General features: G+C 49.3%; 1 protein-coding gene and 1 long non-coding RNA gene across 2 annotated transcripts in view; one reads left to right on the forward strand and one right to left on the reverse strand.

Annotated features, from left to right (window-relative positions):
• Positions 1 to 4,905: 4,905 nt before the first annotated feature.
• COL4A2 (collagen type IV alpha 2 chain) overlaps positions 4,906 to 20,812 on the reverse strand; it is a 178,572-nt gene continuing 162,665 nt past the window's right edge. The window contains exons 37-48 of the mRNA XM_036228807.1: positions 19,138 to 19,245; positions 18,255 to 18,362; positions 17,193 to 17,264; positions 16,016 to 16,141; positions 12,896 to 13,012; positions 12,236 to 12,397; positions 12,024 to 12,122; positions 11,519 to 11,665; positions 11,243 to 11,359; positions 9,810 to 10,001; positions 8,084 to 8,370; positions 4,906 to 6,266 (exon numbers count right to left, since the gene is read on the reverse strand). Coding sequence (XP_036084700.1) covers positions 6,009 to 6,266; positions 8,084 to 8,370; positions 9,810 to 10,001; positions 11,243 to 11,359; positions 11,519 to 11,665; positions 12,024 to 12,122; positions 12,236 to 12,397; positions 12,896 to 13,012; positions 16,016 to 16,141; positions 17,193 to 17,264; positions 18,255 to 18,362; positions 19,138 to 19,245 — 1,793 coding nt within the window. The 3' untranslated portion in view covers positions 4,906 to 6,008. The remainder of the gene's footprint in view (positions 6,267 to 8,083; positions 8,371 to 9,809; positions 10,002 to 11,242; positions 11,360 to 11,518; positions 11,666 to 12,023; positions 12,123 to 12,235; positions 12,398 to 12,895; positions 13,013 to 16,015; positions 16,142 to 17,192; positions 17,265 to 18,254; positions 18,363 to 19,137; positions 19,246 to 20,812) is intronic.
• The window catches only part of LOC118609376, a 42,472-nt gene continuing 37,691 nt past the window's right edge, over positions 16,032 to 20,812 (forward strand). Inside the window, exons 1-2 of the long non-coding RNA XR_004953373.1 lie at positions 16,032 to 16,137; positions 17,189 to 19,870. This is a non-coding gene — a long non-coding RNA (uncharacterized LOC118609376). The remainder of the gene's footprint in view (positions 16,138 to 17,188; positions 19,871 to 20,812) is intronic.

The raw sequence follows: 20,812 nt of genomic DNA on the forward strand, positions 1-20,812 counted from the left end.
TTCTAGCTTTTAAAGCTGTATTGAATCCTTACAAATTCCAGAATACTTAGATTGGCCCATCTGCCTAATTGTCTTAATGACCTGAGTTCCAATAATATAAGCAAAACTGAAAGTTCTCTTTCTGCTAAGTTCTGCTTCAGTCACCTAGGCAGTTACTGAATCATAAACCCCTTTTCGGCTGATTGGTGGGTGCATTGCTTTGTATTATGCGAAGATGGGAGAGCTATGAGACAATAGGTTTTGTTTTTTTAGAAATTTAACTGAGAGCGTGCAGGCCAGACTTGGGGCTCTCTGTTGGGAAAGGGGTGTCTCAGCTAGCTCAGAATGCGCGACAAAATACAGACTGGTGGCTTAAACAGCAGGCATTTATTTCTTACATTTCTGGAGCCTGGAAGTTCAAGATCAAGGTGCAAGCTGATTCTCTTTGGTGAGCTCTTTCCACGGCTTGTGGATGGCTTCTCGATGTGTCCTCACTTGATGGAGGGAGAGAGAGGTTTGGTTTCTGTTTCTTTCCTTATAAGGCCGCTAATCCCATCATAGAGCCCTACCCTCATGACCTTCCAAAGGGTCCACCTCCAAATACCATCACACTGGGAGTTAGGACATCAGTATATGGATTTCGGGGGGACAGAAGCATTCAGCCAATAACACAGAAAGCAAAACGAGGCAGAAAGCTGGTGAGAAAACAGTATTTTGTGAGTAGGTTTTTTTTTTTTGGTGGTGATGTTCAGGAATTTCGTCAAGTGCCCATGATCTCTGTTTCTGGGCCGCTCCGGGCTTGCCTCCTCTGCTCCTGTGCAGTGTTCGTTCTTTAGGTGAGAGAGTGGGCCCCGTCTGGAGGAGGAAATGCTGGCACAGCCCCCGTGTGCGCCTGGGGTGCCTCAATTAAGGCGCCCTGTCACTGCAGGTGGTCTTGAGTTCTCAAATTTTAGTTTCACAACTGTAGCCCTTTGAAAAGTGAAAATGGATCTGTTTAATTGCTTTTCATAGATTTAGTTTAATTTGCCATCGTATGGGTCAAAGTTATATTTATTTTCTGTAAAGTGCGTCCTCGTTAGTGATACAGCTAGGAAATGTGCCACCCAGGGAGACCCAGGAGCTTGTCTTTGAGGGCATGGCTGCTCAATGAATTCCCATGGCCCTTACCTCCCGATCATCTTTGATTCCCTTGCCTGTCTGCTCTGGGCACCTCCAGCTAGTGTCCCGGCATGGCCGCAAGTCTGAGCGATTGCCCAGGGATGGCATATACTCCATCAACGACACGTAAGCATTTCACCCTTTATCATTGCTCTATAAATAGACTTCCCTTTGGGCTTTGTCCCAAGTGGACTTTGGATGCCAGCCTGGGCTCTTTCTTACTAGGGCCCTGGTCCTTGTGTCCAGACCCACTCATGCATTTCTGGCCCTGGCTTCATGTGGGCCCTATTTCGGACCAGGGAACCAGGTCAGTCCCGGGAAAGCTTCAGGCCGTTCAGCTGCTTGAGCCAGCTGGTGGAGGTAGAAGGGGTTTCTCTTCCGGATGTGGGTTTGAGCTGGCACCCTGGAACATTCTTTCTTCCTCTTTGTACAAATGCAGCTGCCCTGGGGCTGGGAGGCCACGGATAGCTCTGGGTTAACCTGCTGTCTTGGTCTGGGAGCCATCACTGCAGCTTTCATCTGGGGTTCCGGAGTGTCCTCACACAGAGAAAAACCTTTTTCTCAACAACGTCTCCTAGGTGGATGTTTCCTGGTGCCCTTGAGGTGTCACGCTTGGTGGAGGCGTCTGGGAAGTTTTGGGTTGGGCATGTTGTAATCCGAGAGCTGTAAGCCATGGTTCCCTCTTTTCCCAGGCTGCTAGGCTGGTTTCTTAAAAATACAACTTCGTCATTTCTGAACTTGACATCCTGGTTTAAACAGAGCTGCCTGCTCTGCCAGGAAAATCCTCTCAAACAAATGTCTGGCAGCCATGTCACCTCCGGCATACAGTTTCCCTATAACAGAGGTAAGCCCGGTGCTCAAAGCCAGTGGCATGGATCAGAGAGGCGGTTTTTGTCTTCCAGAGAAAAGGGGAGACGGAGTGACTCGTACCTCCACCTCCATGCTCTGTGGTGCGCCTGATTATGCAGAGTGCCTTCTATGAGATGACAACTACAGTTTGATCCTTGAACAATGTGGAGGTTAGGGTCACCAAGCCCTGTGTAGTCAAAAATCTACATATAGCTTTGACTTCCCCCAAACTTAACTACTAATGAACTGTTGATTGAAAGCCTGGCCGATAACAGTTAACACATATTTTGTATGTTATATATATTATATGCTGTATTCATATAATAAAGTAAGCTAGAGAAAAAATGTTATTAAGAAAATCATAAGGGAAAATACATTTATGGTACTGTACATATTTATTGAAAAAATCTGTGTATAAGTGGACCCTGGGCAGTTCATATCCGTGTTGTTCAAGGGTTATCTGTAATTACTTTGAGGAAAGCAAGGCCTTGGCACCCGGGACCCTGCATCAGAGAGGAGGTGTGTGGTCCCTTCAGGCATCCAAAGAGTTTTGGAGGCAAAAATCTGTTCCAGCTGTTGCTGGGGGAGTCTAGAATTGTACTTTCCTCTGTGTAATTTGGGCCAGGGGAACTTGTGTGCCTCCACGGCCCTCCTACCTGCCCTTGTTATGTTACTCCACTACTCCACCCTGTTCTCTGAGTACCTTCCTTCTGTGGCCTGAAGTGGTCATTGATCCTTCCCACTTCTCAAAGCGAGAAGGACCTGCACCGTCAGAATTGGGCAGAGCTGCTAGGCCTGCAGCGTAGACCCGGAACACACATGTGCCGCTTGACCCAATCTCCCTTTGTGCCTGATCTGGAAGCTGTTGGGCTGACAGTGCCCCTTTGCAGGACCTTAAGATCAAGCGACTGCTTAGTCTGCAAGCCTCGGTGTTGCTCCCTGTCTTCCCCTCCCTTGGATTGGCCTTGAACTCACTGCCCCTCCCTCAGGAGGAGGATCTGTAAGGCACCCGCTTTGAGGATGTGAGGACTGAGTCCCAGAGCAACAGAAGGTATGTCTAAGGCCAGAGTCTACCAGTGGCTGGAAAGGGATGCACATCCAGGTCTCACCCAAGTCCAGGCCCTTCCAGGTCAGGGCAGCCGGAGAACCTGTCTGGGGCCTTCAAAAGCCTTGTTCTGTTTGCTGCTGTGTTTGCTCTCTCCTCTTAAGGTCGCGTTGGCTGTTCAAGCCTCTCACCAGCAGATACCCACTACCCAAGACAAGAGGAGCTGCCCTCATTTAATCCCCCCATCCAGTTGTTTCCGCTGGAAAAAGTCCTGGAGGCCTAGAAGCAGTCTCTTGGGGGCTAGTCTGATAGGCCTAGGGCTACTGGCTTCTTGGTGAGGTCAATAGGGTGGGCCCTGGGGAGGGCCACTGTCAGCTAGCTCCAGGATGCAGGGAATGTGTGTCTCTGGGCGCACTTCCCACTGTCCTCCTTGGCCTCACCCTCTGGTGGTCTCACTCTTTCACGCCTTTGTGTGGTGTCCCCCCACACCCGGATAGCGCTCCTCCTGGTGGAAGGGAGGTGTGGGGAAACCCCGCCCCCCCGACCCCCAACAGAATCCTTTTACTCCAGGTGCAAGAAGTGCTTTTTCAGGAACTCTGCACGTTACATGGAATTTTTCTAACTAGAATTAAGAATGTCAGCTCCAAGCAAGAGCATGGATTCCCCTCTCCCCGTGACAGAGAAGCTTGACCCTGATCCCCATATAATCAAATAGCCTTTGCGGAAATGACTGCAGTTTTATAGTCAGTTTATACCATTGTGTGACCCACAGCTTCTAAGTCTGCCACCATCCCAGCTGCCCTTTGTTCTTAAACTTGAAAGGAGATAGGAATCTCTTTTCTGTTCTGGAAAGGGGACAGGACTTCTATGAGGCAGCCCTGCATTCCATAAGGTCCCCCTACCACCCCCCACCAAGAGTCAGTCTGCAGGTGGGCATGGTGTCCAGGGCTTGCATGCCCTGCTAGGTGCCTAGTCCTTCGTGGCTCAGAACCTAACTCTGAAGTGTGAACCACATGAGGGCCTCAAACCTAAACCAAGTCACGCAAAATCTTCAGGACTGTTGACAAACTTTGCTTAGTTTTGAGCACGGGAATTAGAGTCTAGAATAAACAGCTGCCCGCACAAGCTTTGTGGTGAGGTGCTCTGCTGGGCATCTTTCAAGCCCTGGCCTCAGCCTCTTAGTCTGTCTTGTTGCTACAGCTGTTGCTATGGAAACCAGCTGTGTATGGGTGGAGCTACAGTACTTAGCATCAGCTTCATCTGGTTCTCAGCTACCTCTACCTGAGATGCTCTAGAAGCCGGCTCAGCCATGGCACACCTGGAAATGTGAAGGAACTGACAGTCTTAGGCAATCCCCGATCGTTGAGGGCAAGAGCTGGAGACTGAAAACGTCCCTTCCCCATGCCCGGGCAGGACAATCCAAGGCGGCCTCTGTGGCTTTCCTCAGTGGGTCCCAGCAGGGTAGAGCCCTCAACTGCCTGCCCAGAGCAGTAGCACCCTTAGTAAGGTGCCCTCCTGCGTCGGTTTACTCTGCCCAGGCCCCACTCTGTTCCCTGGAATCATGTCCTCAAATAATGCTCCTGTGCAGAGTCGTTGTCTCTGTCACCTTCTAAGGAATGCAAGCCGACATTGCCGATGTATTTCAAATAACGTCAGGTGGAATACATATTCCGTTATGTCAAAATTGTTCTTAGAGCTTAATATGAGATTGAATTTTAAAGGTTAAAAATAAATTCTGTGAGTTGGGTCCCCAAGAGTCAGCCACGTTTCAGAGAAATCGAACCAGAAATGTGTCTTGGAGATTATTTCTTGCAGATACTGAGATTTGACTTGGAATGTCATGTCAGAAGGAATTGAATGACTTTAGAAGTATGTTTGTGAAGTACTCATCCCCTTTATTCCTATGAGTGACGGTTAGGGTTCTTTCTATAAACATGAATGCATTGTAAATACAAACACTGTTCCCTGAGGAAGGAATGACAGTACCACAGACTTGGGTTCAAGTCTACCGAAACTCAAGAAAATGCAGTGCTGAGCTGCATGCAGTGCAGTGCTCGCCTGCGGGCCAGGGCGGTGCCTTGAGTCACAGCCAGCGTTGTGCTCTATGGACTTGAGAAAATTAAGGCTGTCAACAACTGGGTGTATAAAAGTGTTCAAAACCCTCTTTTATTCTACACTAGTTACAGAGGCTAGAGTAGTCACAGGAGTACAACCACAAAGGATGGAGGGTAACTCTCCAAGGTCACCTGGGGCAGAGGATAGGTCATTTCCACCTCAGTGGAGTTTGCGGTCAAATTAGGTCTTTGCTTCTACGTAAGTTTTGCCAAACACAAGGGTCTATGAGAATGTGGTGGAAAGAATGACAAGCTGGTGTGTGACTATCTGTGTTTTTTTGGCGTTCTTGCAGGGATTAGGATAATTCACATCAACAGTATTTGGGAGAAGGTCATGTCGGCTTTGAGAGCAAGGCTGGGCCTGTCCCCAGGAGACCCATGTGGGAACAGTGGGAGTGAGTTCAAGAGCCCTTGGACTGTATGGCTTCATTTGTCTATACCACCTCTTTAAGTGAGTTAAGTAAGTGAGTTGTCTGCAGCATTTGGAAGTGCAGTGACTACATAGGTACACATTAAGAAGTTAGCTACACCTAGTGTGTAATAGTCTAGTATGGCCTCATAGGGAGTGCTGGGGCAGTTAATAGTTTCCATTTTGGAGAGACAGGGTGTCACAGAGGCGGGCTTTATTCTGCAGAGTGGAGACGGTGGCCAGCGTCTATGGATGACAAGGGGCTATTTGCTATAAATATAGGTGCTGAATTCCTTTGGTGACCTTTCTGTTTTTTAAAGAAAACAATGTAATTAATTTTGGTGTCAGCAGCTGAGGTAATAAGTTAGAATAAGCACCAAAGTGGCCCCCCTCAGCGGAAGGTCGACCTGCAGAGAAGTGCGTCTGGGCGGGCGGCTCCTGTGAGCGCAGCGCATCACAGGTTCTTCATGCACACCTGGCAGCGGCTGATGTGCGTCCGGATGAGCCCCGCCTTGAGCGTGTCGGCGGAGGGCGAGCCTTGGAAGCTTTGCTCAGGGATGGTGGTGAGCCAAAAGCTGTACTTGTTGGCGAAGTAGTGGCAGGTTCCACGCCCCCCGTTGCACTCGATGAAAGGCGTGGCCCGGAAGTCCTCCAGACAGCTGCCTGGCGACACCAGCGACTGCCCGCCGCCTTCGTCACCTGCGGCCGTGTGCTGCGCAGAAGGGAGACAGGGCAGAGCTGTGAGCACACTCGCCGGAGACACTCTGGGGTAGGCTGTAACTGATGCGCCTTTTCCCCTAACTGAACAGCACATGGTGAACATCTATGTTAACACAGACCACCTGCAACATACTCTTTAATTCTGGGGGTTGGATAAATAAATCAGGATAGACATGCGAAAGGCAGCACTGGGCACCAGGCATGCTGCAGGGGAGTGTTCATCGACATACATGGGTGGTCCTGATTTGTTATTAAGTGACAACTAGAACAACAACAGAAGCAGGTTATAAGCAGTAGATACAGTTGACTACTTTTGGGGAAAAAATATCATATACCCAATCATTCAAAGAATGAAGTGTTTACTTGACAGAAGAGATACCAAATGTTAACTTTTATTTCAAGGGAAAATAAAGATGTGGGTCAGCGTCTGATATTAAGTTAAAAATAAGCACCATACAAAGTGACCCCCTCCCTGCCCTTCCTCTCCTAAAGTTTATAAAGAGGAAGGGAGCATGAGTGGCTTTCATTTGTTTTTCTTTTAAGAAAATCTCTACTTGTGATTTTTCTATAATGAACATGTACTACTCAGGTAATTTATTGTTTCAATCAGAGGGTTCCTAATGAAGCAGTTGACCACTTGAGATGCTCCAGCAGCTGCTGGCTGGAGAGCAGGACAAGTGTCAGAGGGAGCTTTTCTTTGCCACTTTCAAGTTCGAGTTTCTTTTCATTTCACGAAGGTGCACGGTGGGCTCCTGAATCTCAAAGCTAATACGTAAAAGAGTGTCATTTGGCTTAAGTGAGCAAGCTTTGAGTGGGTTGCCAAAACCTGTTAATTTAGAACAGCAATACCTAGCTTCAGTTTGTGGGGGGAAAAAAGCCATTTGGGCAGTGACCAGCAAAAGACAAAAACCTTTGAAAAGTTTTCTGCTCACAAAATGCAGAAGCCTTTCCAACCCAGAGCTACCATCTTCTTGTTTGTTGTAAATAGGCAGGGAGAAGCAGGCATATCTTTATGAGGCATCTCAGGCATCACTTTGGTCTGAAAGACCTGAGGCCAAACTGAGAGCTGCCCAGGCAGGCCCTGGGAAAAACTCCCCAAGGGAGCTGCCTGGGGCCACAGGAGCAGGATCAGGAGAAAATGCTGGGCTGGACACCTCAGGGCTGGGACCAGCTGGGCTGGGTAAGAACTCTGAATTTGTGTGGATCAATTTATACATTGTGTTATTAATATAATTTATGAAATATTTAATATGTTAGACATTCAGTCACTATAGCTGGATTTCTCTATTTTATAGCCAAAGGTGACCTGACACTGGTATTCCTGGATTTTCCTTATCAGTTTATATGTTTTAAACTAGTTAATTAATGTTTCTTGAGGGCGTTCTAGGTTGTAGATAGAATCATAACATAAAATTCTCCCTATGTTTCGCCTTGGGATAAACCAGAAGAGCTTTACCTTTGGTGTTCTGCTTAGTAAAATGCACCATAAGCCAAATCTATCCAATTATAGCCTGTACAAAGGCTTGATGGCAAATTAATGGGTCCCCTCCGGGCGAGTGCAGCTTGAGGACTAGGCATGGGGCTTAGTTGGCAGAGTGCAGGCAAAAGTGCAGGCTTGCATTTCAGCTCTCACTCATCCCCTGGGCCTGGTACCAATGTGCAGTGCACAACCTGAACAACTGCCCTGTCCGACTAGTCTTAAAAACGCAGCTGTTCTTGCCGCTTCCTCAGCCAGGGTATGGCTGGGGAGAGGAACTAGATGTCTACCTGTTTCCATGTTCTGAGAGAGTGCTAGAAAGTACCACATACCATGAGGAAGGAATATCCGATCCACAAACTCCGCCATCCAACCGGGCAGTGAGGAATAGAGACGTCTTGACTATGGACTGCTATGGCGACAGCTGGGGCCTCGCACACAGAGCAGCGGCTGATGTAGGGCTTGATTTCGTCCTCAGCCACAGGCATCATGGGCAGTGGGGCGGTGGTGGAGAGCCAGTAGGACTTGTCATTCCGGCTGGCGTAGTAGCAGACGTCACCAGGGTTGCAGTACAGGAAGGGCATGGTGCTGAACCGAGCCAGGCAGGAGCCTGCCAGGCCTGTAGAAGGGGGTCACAGCTGAGTGTGGTTGGGAAGATGCTCTTCCAGGCCTGGCCAGGCTCAGGAGGCCCAACATAAGGAGTCTGCCTCAGCAGCCACCTGGAGGGGCTTAGCCTCGCACTGGGGGACCAAGCCAATTCCCATTTCTTGGGAAACAGACTACACTGGCATTTTAGCCCTGCCCTTCTAGAATTTCTTATTCACACATCTGGACCAAGTGGGTCAGCAGGGAGTGGTGTCTGTGAAATAGCATCCTGGATGAGGCCCATTTTGGGGGTTGGGGGGTGGGGTCTTAAAGCACCAGCCTCAAGAAACCCCTGGTGGCATCCAAGATGAGGGCCTCGCTCATCATACTCCACGACACCCTCCCAGAGGGAACTCTGGCTACTCCCACCTGCAAATAATTTTATTGTTTCTGAGTAAAAGATCAACACTGTCTTACGGCCAGTGTGAATTACTTTGTTGAGCAGGGTTCCCTCTTCACACCGACTGCTCACAAGCTTAGAGCCAAATGTGTGCCTCGTCTTCAGCAGGCCGATCAAGCGCTGTGGCTACTACCTTCTTGGCTTTGGTCCCAGCTCTCTTTTAGGCCCCTATCCTTGTTTGCTTTTCCCCCATTTTTTTTTTTTTTTAAACTTATTATAGAAGTAGAACATATATACAGAAATGTGCACAAATCCTCAGGGCTCAGTGCGATGGTTTTCCCAATTGTCCCATCACAGACACCATGGACTAAGGCGCCTTCCTCCTAAGCCCAGCCTTCTAATATGCACTTGCTACATTTTCTGTGTGCTTTTAAGTTGTTTTAATTCCTTTTGGCAACCGGGCTTATTTGAATAAATCCAAGTACAGGTATCTACATATCTATTTTCTTGGGAGTTCCATGTGACGCCCAGCCTTCATGTCCCAAGTCTGACTGTTTACAGCAGCGGTCCTCGACCTTTTTTGGCAGCAGGGATTTGAGCTCCTATGAAAATCTAATGCCTGATGATCTGAGGTGAAACTGAGGTGGTGATGCTAACACTGGGGAGTGGCTACAAATACAGATGAAGCTTCACTTGCCTGGCACTCAATTCCTGTTGTGCGGCCTGGTTCCTAATAGGCCACAGACCAGTATTGGTCCACGGCCTGGGGGTTGGGGACCCCTGGTTTACAGAACTTGGGGCAAAACAAGAAGGAGGTGAAGCAGCTGGTGGCCTCCAGGCAGAGGGGAGCAAGCTCAAGGTTGAGCCTCACGGGAGCCTGTGGGAGGCACTGCTGAGTTAGAAGGCAGGTCTCTGTGGTCTTTACCTTAGGTTTAGGCCATGCTAATCTCTTTTGAAACCCCCAGAAATGTGGATGGGTCCAGTGTTTCAATCAGGAGAGGCTCATCTGTGGCTACTGGGTCCTGACCACCTCCATCTGAGCTGGCCCCGGGGGCTCGGCGGGCAGTACCTACCCAGGTCCTGGTTGTGGGCTTTCTCCTGGCCTTCGAAGTAGAGCAGGCTGTATCCACTCCAGAGCTTGTTCATGCCCAGAGGGCACATCGGCTCCTGGTCTGTCTGACTGTGCTTCACCAGGAGGTAGCCAATGCTGACGCTGCGGCCAGGCATGCCGGGCAGGCCAGGGGTCCCCGGGCGGCCTGGCTCCCCTAGGGCCCAACAGAGAGTGGCCGCCTTTCAGTGCCATGTGGATCTCAGCCCCCGACACATGGCTGACATCCCATGGTGACAATTACAGCTGTCGTTTGGCTTTCTCCCCAGGCCAGGGTCTCAGTGGCTCTGCCCTTGTAGACCGAGGGCCTCCTGGGGAGGACCCGACCTATGTCTGTGCCCAGTAAGCATGGGATAATGACAGTGATGGTGCTGAACAAGGGCAAAGACTCGGCCCCGTGAGCTTTCCTCTCAGGATGTGCTGGTGCTGAGCAAGGACTAGAGATGAAGTCCATCCCCCCACCCCACAACAAACGGGCCTTCTCTACCCCAGGCGGCTTTGCTGGACTCTTGGGGAGAGGCGGCCCATTGCACGCTTGGGCCATCCTGGGGCTAGAAATCCACCTCTGTAACGTTCACCCAGGGGTCTCGATTCTGCCCCTGGAGCACAGCGTAAGGTCTACTCTACCCCCAACAAGACAGCCTTCCCAGTGCTCAAAATCAGCTGTCCTTCCTCTCCTGGGACATTTTCACATCTCGTCACTTTCTCGTAGGATATCCCCTCCGCCCTGTGATGTCTCGGTCTTCTAGCATGGATGGCTCCCATCTGTCCATGTGTATCTTCAGATGTGAATTTCTCATGTTACATAATGTCCTGGCTATGGGTGGTGGATTGCTTCTTTCTGAGATCTGGGTGCTAATAATGTGGTCTCATATCATACTGGCTCGAACTGAGCATGGAAGGATGATGAATCTCAAGAAGTTTTTTTGCATGACTTGCTATTATTTCTGGCCTATCCTGTCCTGCGCATGTACAAATAATTTTAAGAGCTCCCTTGCCCTCCGCCCCTTTCACCACAAGACTTTATAATGGTTCCTGTTAATATAATTGGTTTCTTTGAGCGTATTGTCTTAGGCCTTCAGATCTTTATGACTCTTGTCTCTCAGAGTATGCCAACTGCTTCCTTCTCTGAGGCACCTGCGGATGTCTCAGAAGAAGGAAGGAAGCCAGCCTGCCCTGGGCATTCTCTGTGCCAGGTGTTCTGCTAGGACCAAGGCTGTTGCAAGGGCCCTAGGAGCTGAGCTGGAGTTGCAGAACAGAAAGGGTGGCAGCCTCTTATCTCTGCTCACCTTGGCACTTGTTTATTTCCTCCCTACATACCACAGTCCATTTGTCAGACCACAGCGGGACCCCGAAGAGCTCCCTTGCCCTCTGCCCCTTTCACCACCCATTGCTCACCTTCCTGGCCAATTGGCCCCTGGTGCCCCATGGGCCCTTGGTCTCCTCGGAATCCAGGAACAGCAGACACACCGCCTCTTCCCTGGGGACCTGCCTTCCCCGGAGCCCCACGGAAACCTGCAGAGCCAATGAAACAGGTATGGGAGTCACAGAAAGAGTGACAATGCTTGGCATCACTGGCGCTTAACAAATGCTTTTCAGCAAGAAAACAAAAGTGAAAACAAAGCAAATAAGAAAAGGAGCCTTTCCTTGGCAGCCCTAGAGCAGCGCTCTCACCTGGTTCTCCTGGGGGGCCCTGGGGCCCCATTTCTCCCTGTGCCCCCGGGGGGCCTCTTCTTCCCTGTGGGCCCACTGGCCCCGGCTGGACAGTAATCCTCTGTGGGATTCCCGCAATCCCTGGGGATCCTGAAGGCCCGGGGAGACCTGAAGAGGGAAAAGGAAGACCAGTTGACTTAGGAAGACCACTCGCTTTCTTGCTCTGATTTCTGTTCTATTTTTTTTCACTTGTTGAAATTAACCTTGGAGTTTCCTAGAACAACCTTGTTCTCTAGAGATGAAGGTGGGTATTATCCATCTGAGCGGCCAGTCCAGAATTACTGTCATTCGCTAGGTGTCCATGGGAGCGCCAGCAGACCTAGTCTTGCTGGGGTTTGGTCCCCGTGACAAAGAGTGGCTTTAGAGGTGTCCCCACATCTAGATGGGCAGGAATAGTTCTAAAATACACGCCTGGCAGCAGTTGACCGAAAATGCTGGCCCTGCAGAAACGTGGATGGCCACTTACCCGGGAGTCCTCGGTCTCCTTTGGGTCCCTTTGGGCCTCGGTCGCCCACAGTTCCAGTGGTGCCTGTGTTTCCCATGAATCCTTGCTCACCTCTGGGCCCTTCAAGACAAGCAGGACATTGAGGACACACATGCCTGGGTGGGGGCCGTCGTCATCTCTGATCAGAGCTGCCAGCCTCCCCCAAAAGAGGACCCTTTCGTGTGGGCAGTTACCTTTTTCTCCCGGCAGACCAAACACGCCAGGCCGGCCCTGGGGCCCGGGGTCCCCACCCCATCCTTTGGTCCCTGGGTTTCCTGGAGCTCCTGGGTTCCCCTCATCTCCTTTGGTTCCAGGAAGAGCGGCAGGCCCAGGTGGCCCTGGGGGCCCTCGATAACCTGTCAACATCAGTCACAAGAAAAGAGAGTATAAACAGGAGGAAGGCACAGTCATGGCCACGGGCAGTGGGACCCGCTGCGGGAGGCGCCCAGGAGGCCGGATAGGAAGTCATCCATTTAGGGGAAGGTCTTTGGCAAGTCTGTCCCACTGGGCGCTTTTTTTCTTTTTTCTTTTTTATCCTGGTAAATAAGTAACACGAATTTATTATTTTAACCATCTCGAGTGCACACTGCAGTGGCATTCGGTACATTCACACTGTTGTGCAACCACCACCACCGACCATCTCAGAACTTTTCATCATCCAAACTGCAACTCAGTCGCCATTAAACACCAACTCCTCATTCTCCTTCCCGTGGCCCCGGCAACCCCCACTCTCTCTTCTGTCTCTATGAATTCGACTCTTCTAGGGACCTCACAGGAGTGGAATCACACAGTATTTGTCCTTCCATGTGTGCCCCCCAGAGATTCCAATGCACAGAAGTGTGAGCCCCGCTTACCTTCCAGGCCAAATATCCCTGGTGCCCCTGTGTCACCAGGTAACCCAGAGATGTTGGAAGGGGGCGTGATGCCTGGAAACCCCTGAAGTCCTGGACTCCCGACTGGGCCTCGTTCCCCTTAGGAAGGAAATAGAAGTTATTTTTAGTATCAGCATCTGACTTTTTAATCTATCGTTTCTCCTCCAAGCTGTCCATGAGCAGAGCCACCAAGGAGAGGGAGCGCTGTAAGCTACCCTGAGGCCAAGGGATGTCAGAACATAGCAGAACACGGCAGGCTTTCCAGGTGGCCCCCACTATCACCAGCCCCAGCCTGCTGCCAAGAGGGTCTTGTGGATGCACCTGCACTGGGGTCTTGCCCTCGTGGGCAGGCTACTTGCTCAGAGACTGTCTTACTGTGCTCAGTCGCTGTGGCTACTTATATATGACACCTCAGGCCTATTCTGACGGTGTCAATGGAGTGGTTAGCTCTTTCGGTTCCACTAGTGCTTGTGATGGGATAGAAGGTTCCAATATTGGCAAGATGAAGCTTATCGCCAATATTGATATTTTTAATCCTCCCTGTGACTGTTCTTTAGTATCTTGGATCCCAGCTATGGACAGAGTCCATCCTCATCGCTCACAGATTCTGTATCTGCCATCTGGCCTACTCACTAAGATTTACTGGTGACCCTAAATCAATATTGTATTCCAGGACAAGCAGGAGAGGCAGAATATTTGAATCCCAGCTGAAGGGCCCCATTTTAGCTCAGAGTGAAAATAAGGATCCCCTTTATTGGGGTCTATTTAGTGCCACTTTTAAAAATATTTTTTCACGTTTTCCTGGTGATTTCATTATTCAAATCGGCCCCTAAGCATCATGCTGAAGTGCTGTCTGGCTGGCTTCTAAGCTCAGGAAGGCTGCGACGTGCCTCATGGAGAAAACACGTGTGTTAGATGAGCTTCCTTCAGGCCTGAGTTGTAGTACTGAAGACTGTGAGTTCAATGTTACTGAATGAACAATATATGTTAAACAAAATGTGTTGAAATGGAAACACACATAAATAAAGTTTATGTATTGATTGGTTGATGAAATATGACCTGGGGCTCACAGGAACCAAACCCTGCATTTCCACTAGAAGCAATGATTTGGTATTTGCTAATTCAATATTTATAGCAATATTATAGAAAATAATTACTTCAAGTAACAAGAATTGACTGTATTTGAGTTAAAGGCTGGTACCCTTCGGCACGAATCGAGGATAGACCTTTGACGGCAATCCCCACATAAGGAAACCTGTGGGAATCCTATTCCTCCCTGTGATTCAGCCGACACAATATTTATGGGCGTCCATCTGTGCCGGGCAGGCTTGGGTGCTGCTGAGGCAGCAGTGAGATGAACAGCCATATTCCTTAATTGCCATATTAATATTTGTTTTCCATGAAGGTCTGGGGAGTCAGAGATTAGTACTAGAACACTGAAAAAACAAAACAAAACAAAATAAAACAGAATGTGATAGTGTCCAGGGTCCATCATCTCTACTGTAGAGAGAAGAGTGAGCTGGGACAACACAGTGCAAGTTCGTGAGACTGAGGAAAGGTAACGAACAGTGGTCTCTTGTGTCCCCCACACGGCTCGGTGACTAATCGATTTTCATTAGCAACACAAAGAGATTTTCACACTGGGAGGTTCCGCTACCCAGTACAGGAGACAAGATCCTGTGCCACTTCTGAGTGGGACGAAGACACACATGCCAGGAAAACATTTAGAAAGGTGTCGCCGTGTTCTCACTAATTACAGGCGAGGAACAAGTGCATTTACTAGACCGAGGGGATCAGCCAGCTGCCATCTGCACTTGGATGTAAAATGACACCAAGTGAGCTGCTTATAACTATTGTCACAAAGTAACGGAAACAGATGGAGAGCATCAGTAACTCTTGAGTTAGAAGATCCAGAATGGCCAGATTCCCGTGAAATCATAATGAACTTAACTAGTGATTAGGCCTCTGTTAATGAGGACGTGGAGTGAGCAGGAGTCAGACTGCTGGAATCAGGGTCAAAACAACTTCATTTTCTCAGCGGCCACCATAAATATTCCTAAGTGTTGAAATAAAAAATCCCTGCCTGAGGGGGATTTGATGAAAGGCTGTTTTGTAAAACTCATGGGCAAACCGTGATCAGAAGACCAAGCATCAGCTGCAGAAATAATTGAGGCTGCAAATTCAAGCTTCTGGCCTGAGATGAAACTTAAGAGACAAGAGATTGAGATTATTTCCCAGTCTTTAGAGGAGAGTGAGAGTTCTGACTAGCCGTCTGTGATGTCACTACCGAAAATCACCTTTCCTTATTTCTGGCCAGAGGCTGAGCCCGGTGGGCAGAATGAAGGGTCTGCTCTGGCCTCCAGGACTGCTCCCAGGCCACCGGGTCACTGGACTATTGTGACTTTTGTGCAAGATGAGGGCCTTCTAGGGGGTCGATGGCTTTAAAAACGAGACACTATGCTTTAGGACTGTTTGGAAACCTGAGATGTGTTTTAGGTCCCTTCAATGGAGAGCAGGGAGCTACACAGTAGGTTCAAGAGGAGTTTTGGAAACTGATGTTGCAGAGAGAACATATAAGAGGACCATTGGAAGTAAGCTAAGGGTATCCTGGAGCACACCTAACTTTTTCAGTCGAGGTCAAAGAAAGTTACTCTATAACTGTACAACATTAATCACGAATAAATATTTATTGAGCACTTACTCTATGCCAGGCATTTAGCTAAGTTAAAAGCAGGGGAATGAGAGAGATAGTTCCTGCTCTTGCGGAAGCTGTACTCTGTCCTCGTCAGGTGCAGAGTCTGAGCAGCATGCTGTGCGAATCTGATGTTAACCCTCATCATGACGGAAATCATGATGTTGTGATGTCTTGTGAGCACTATATGCTAGGACCGTGTGGATCTGAGGCCTCTCGCTTCCTTCTATTTCTCCCAGGCTGGGTCTCATCCTCATCTCAAAGGGACCCTTTTCCCGACCCCTTTCAGAAGGTGGATGGGTGAAATGACAGACATGACTTCTTATCTCTCACACTCACTCCGGCCACCCAGCAACAACGTATTGGGTTGTGGTTATGCAGACGGTGGTATCGGTAGTGTCGGGCCTCACCTGGAGCTCCTCGCTCGCCTTTCTGTCCTGGGGCTCCGCTAGGGCCTGGAAGGGTGTTGGCTTCTCCTGGGTCACCCCTCTCTCCAGCAGGACCTGGGAAACCTGGGTCTCCATGGAGGTCTGTACCTGTGGCAGGGTTAACACAGAGGTGACGTCAGCGTCTTCAACCATGCAGTTAATTTTCACAAGTGAAAGAATAGCAATGCTCTTTGGTGAGACTCAAAACTAGAAGACCAGGAGGAAGCCATGGCAATTTCAGCCTGCTATGTCCCTCAGTGTCCCACAGTCAGACTGGTATACCATGGCTATGAGCTGAATTGTGTCTTCCCCAAAATTCATATGCTGAAGGCCTAATTTCCAATGTTATGGTTTTTGAAGTTGGGGCCTTTAGGAGGTGATGAAGTTTTGATGAAGTCATTAGGATGAGGCCCCATGATGAGGTTAGTGTCCTTATAAGAGACCCTAGAGAGCTTGTTTTCTCTCCCCACTGTGTGAGGACATAGCAAGAAGGTGGCTGTCGGCAAGCCAAGAAGAGGACCTTCACCGGAACCAGACCACGCCAACGCCTAGATCTCAGACTCCCAGTCTCCAGAATGGTGAAGAATGGCTGCCTTTTGTTTAAGTCCCGCAGTCTGTGGTATTTTATTATTAGCATTATCTATCTATCTATCTATCTATCTATCTATCTATCTATCTATCTATCTATCTATTTTATATCAACCCGAGATGACTAAGAAAGCATTAGCTGTTTCAAAGCACAGGGACCGCCTCAGGACAGGCCGGCACCAACTGCCTCCCTGTGCCAATGAAAGGAAAGATTACAATAGAGTGTTGGGCAAAGCAGATATTTTGCACAACTGAACAAATGCATCTCAAACATCCCCAAGACGCTACTGAAAAAGCAAACCATTTGTTTTTCTCTCCTCCCAAAGCCTGATAGGCCCATGCAACATGACTTCTGGCCCAAGGGGATGGATCATTAGGGATCGCACCTCGGTGGTGTGCGGGACCACTGGGACCTGTGGGGGACCACAGGGACCCCCACCTGTAGCCGCAGGGATGATCTGACAGTCATGGAGCAGTCCTGCTCTCTGAGTGCCCCACCCCCCACCCAGCATCCAGGATGTCCCACCCAGCTCCCCACCCTGCTGGGCATGTCTGCAGCAGTGCTAGGTACCTGGGGATCCTGAAAAGCCTTTGGTGCCTGGCAGGCCATGTAATCCACCGATGCCTCGGGTGCCTGGAAAACCTGTGCGAGTTTCACGCATGGTTATTTCACGCATTGGAGAGCAAAGAGAGAAGCCCTTAAAATCATTCAGACATGTTTTCATTTGCTATGATATGGCGGTCACCCATCCAATATATTCAAAACTCCGGCAACAGGAAGCAGACTATATTGCTGACAGGTAAATTAATCATTTCTATGTCACTTGAGAGAACCATCAAACTTAAAGATTGATTTCATAGTCTCTGCAGGGACTCATTAGAGCCAGAAAGGAACTGGGAAGTGGTGTGTCCCCTTTCTCTTCCTGGCACTTGAGTCACTGTATATACTTGGTTTGAAAAAATTGCCTAGAACTAATAGTCTGGCATTAGTTCCATTCTCAGTGGATTCTTGAGGAGGAACATTTTTAAAATAGGACATGGGACATAGGCAGCAATTTCTCCTGTGATGCGGATGGTGAGTGTGGAGGCCGATGGGTCGGTCACCCTTAATTCTGAGCAACAGAGCAGCTGAGGGCTTGTCCCTGACCAGGGGCCGATCCGGCCGCTAAGGGCTTATCAGGGCACCCAGGCCCTGTCCCTGAGCAGTGGCCTGTGCAGATCAGGCCGCGGAACCCTCCAAACCCCGCCAAAGGCTCCACCAGACCTCACTCGGTGAGCAGCCAGGAAGCCTGTGGTGGAAGAACTTGGCCTCTGTCCCTTTGGCCTCTCCTCCGCACTCGTGTGCTGGCTGAGCAGTTAAGGCCTCTCAGGTGGTTTCCACTCATTGTGAGGAGTGAAACATTTCTGTGCAGACTGGCACGTCTGGCTGTTTCCTGATGGGCTTGGACAACTGCAAACTCTGTTCTAGGTGAATTTTGTGTGGACAGTAAGCCACGCACACCCCTGCCTTTTATCTCACACAGTCTTACATAAAACAGTTTGGAGCGAGGCCAACCTAGCTAATGGTGCCTCTCCTCAGGTCTGCCTTTGAACCATCATGTGCTTGTATCTGTGAAGAGAAGAATGGTCTTACCTGATAAGCCTGGAACCCCTGGCAGGCCGTAATCTCCTTTGTCACCAGGTACTCCGACCCGGCCTGGTTCTCCCTGCGGCCCCTGCAGGCCTGTCTGTCCTGGAAAGCCTGAGATGCGGTAAAAGTATCCTTAAGTCAGACACAGGAACCCTGAAGACCTCGGGAGAGGCCTTCCCACCCAACCTCCAGCTCAGGTCCTGCCTGGATGGGGCGGAAGCTCTTTTGGAGAAAGGACTTGCTTCTATTCAAGCCAGGAATGCATGTGGTTTGGGAACCCACATTCAAGTTTAAGGGTGTTAGTTCAGCCTTGCCAAAGAGAGAACAGCTTGTGTTTTCTTATTCTCTTCCTATCATCCAAATAGAAGTCTGAGAAGAACCCATAAAACAAGCCCCTGAGGATTAGACTGTCAGAGTCACAGTTTCTGGGCAAAAGCAGCAATAACCAAAAAGCATGAAACTAGTTCATCATTTGCTTTCTATTATTAATTTGGAATCCCCAAAGGAGTTTTCTACATATGCAAATTCATGAAAGAGACCCCTTAAAAAGAACTTAGTCTGTGCTTATGGAGAGACAGATGCTGGGCCACACGAACCCTTTCATCCTTTATTTCCCTGTGCGTGTCTCCCATAGCTGGGTTGGTTGTTTCCATGGCTTTGGTCCTAAGGCAGAGCTAGGTGAATGGGCAACATGCAAGAGCCAGCTTCCTAGGGTGGAGTGTGATTGTAGCAGACAAGGAGACAGGTGAAATTGGCTGCCTTTGTTCCAGGGTCTTGGAGATTCAGAGGTTCAGCTGTGCTCAGCCCTGCTGGTCACTGCACCATCGAGCCATGCCTGAGGAGGCAGAATGCTGGAGGAAGATCGTGTGACTGCAAGAGATTTTACCTGTTTGCCCTTTAAGTCCGGGAGGGCCTTGGACTCCTGTTATGCCTGTTATTCCTGGGAAGCCGATGTCACCCTCTGTTCCTTTCTCTCCAAAGAACCCCTTTGGACCTGTAACCACAGATTTGCTGCTTAAAACAAACCACAGACATTGCATCAAACTGGGGCTTAATTCTTGTAGGGTCCTATGGAATGCCAGCTAAAGGGTGCTGCCATACCACATGGGTGCTTCTGTCATGAACAGGGGCCTGAACATGTTCCTCCCTCAACCAAGTTTTTACCTAATTCTTCCCTCCGAACTTATGGTCGGCAGCCTCCACGCTGGCACCCAGTGGTCTCCACGTTCTGTAATTCACAAACTTGTGCAGTCCCCTCCCTCACCAAACTGGGTTGAACTGTGTGACCACCGGGGTACTGGAGAAATAATGGTGTGTCACTTCGAGCCTAGGTCATAAAATTCATCATTGCTTTCACTTTGTTGCCTTTCTTGAATTGCTTGCTCTGGAGGAACCCAGCTGCCGCGCCGTGAAGACACTCAAGCCACCCTGAGAGAACGCCGAGTGCCAAGGAACTGAGGCCTCCCGCCAAGAGCTTGTGAGAACACCATCTTGGAAACAGATCCTCCAACCCCAGTCCGGGCTTCGGATGATGCAGCCCTGCTGACATCATGACTGGAATCTCATGGGGACCACACGTCAGAGGCACCCTGCTCCTGAATTCCCAACCTTCAGAAAAGGTATGAGAAAATACCTGCCCGTTGATGTTCTAAGCTGTTGCATTTCGGGTACCTTGTTAAGCATCAGCAGATAACTAATCAGAGCTCTTATCACAGTGGGTTTTAATGTGAGATGTGCCAGGGAAATCTGCGGAATTCGTTAAACACGCAGGTGTCTGAGCTTCTCTCAGAGGTGACTTAGTAAGTCTGGTGTAAGGCCTGGAATCTGCATTTTAACAGGCACTGCAGGTGATTCTGAGGTGGTCATTGGGTAGACATAGAGAAATGCTGCCTTCACATTAGTGACAATATTCTCTGTCAAATGTTTTGGTGATTGCTGGTATGTTGGAAGATTTCGAAACTTAAGACCAACTTGCATTCCACACAATTGACAAACTGTTCAAGTTTTTGTGGTCTTGAAGAAAAACAACCTCAGAAATTCTGCTTATTTTCTATTGATTCTTTTACTATGTATTAATCTTCTCAAACCCTTATTTTCCCAATGAATCTTCTTTCATAAACCACTGTCATCATCTCCACCCACCCAAACTGAGGGAGTCCAGTGCAGCTTGTCGCTTCATCCTCTGAGCGACAAGGGCTGAGCCTCGGCTCCTCAATGCCCCTCAATGTCCAGGAGCTGATCTGACTCAGGGCTCCATGCCCACTCCCTCCGCCACATGGTACTAGCTCTGTGGCTGACCCAACTTACGCACACCTCACTTGTCTTAGGGAGAGTGGAACAACCGCAAAGAAGGTTGATACGACTGTCACCACCCCACTGCCCATGGGGTACAGTCTCCTGGTGATAGATAAACTGGAAGACCCAATTTTCTGGGCCTACAGGTTAACTAAAACCTAAGCATTCAAGGGTAACAACCACAATTCTGGGGAGAGAGTAGCCTCTCCTCCCTGACACATTTTCAGTTGTGCAATTGAGGTCATCATTAGTGACATGTGGCAAAG

The sequence above is a fragment of the Rousettus aegyptiacus genome, unplaced genomic scaffold, assembly GCF_014176215.1.
Source record: "Rousettus aegyptiacus isolate mRouAeg1 unplaced genomic scaffold, mRouAeg1.p scaffold_m13_p_11, whole genome shotgun sequence".
Lineage (NCBI taxonomy): Eukaryota > Metazoa > Chordata > Mammalia > Chiroptera > Pteropodidae > Rousettus > Rousettus aegyptiacus.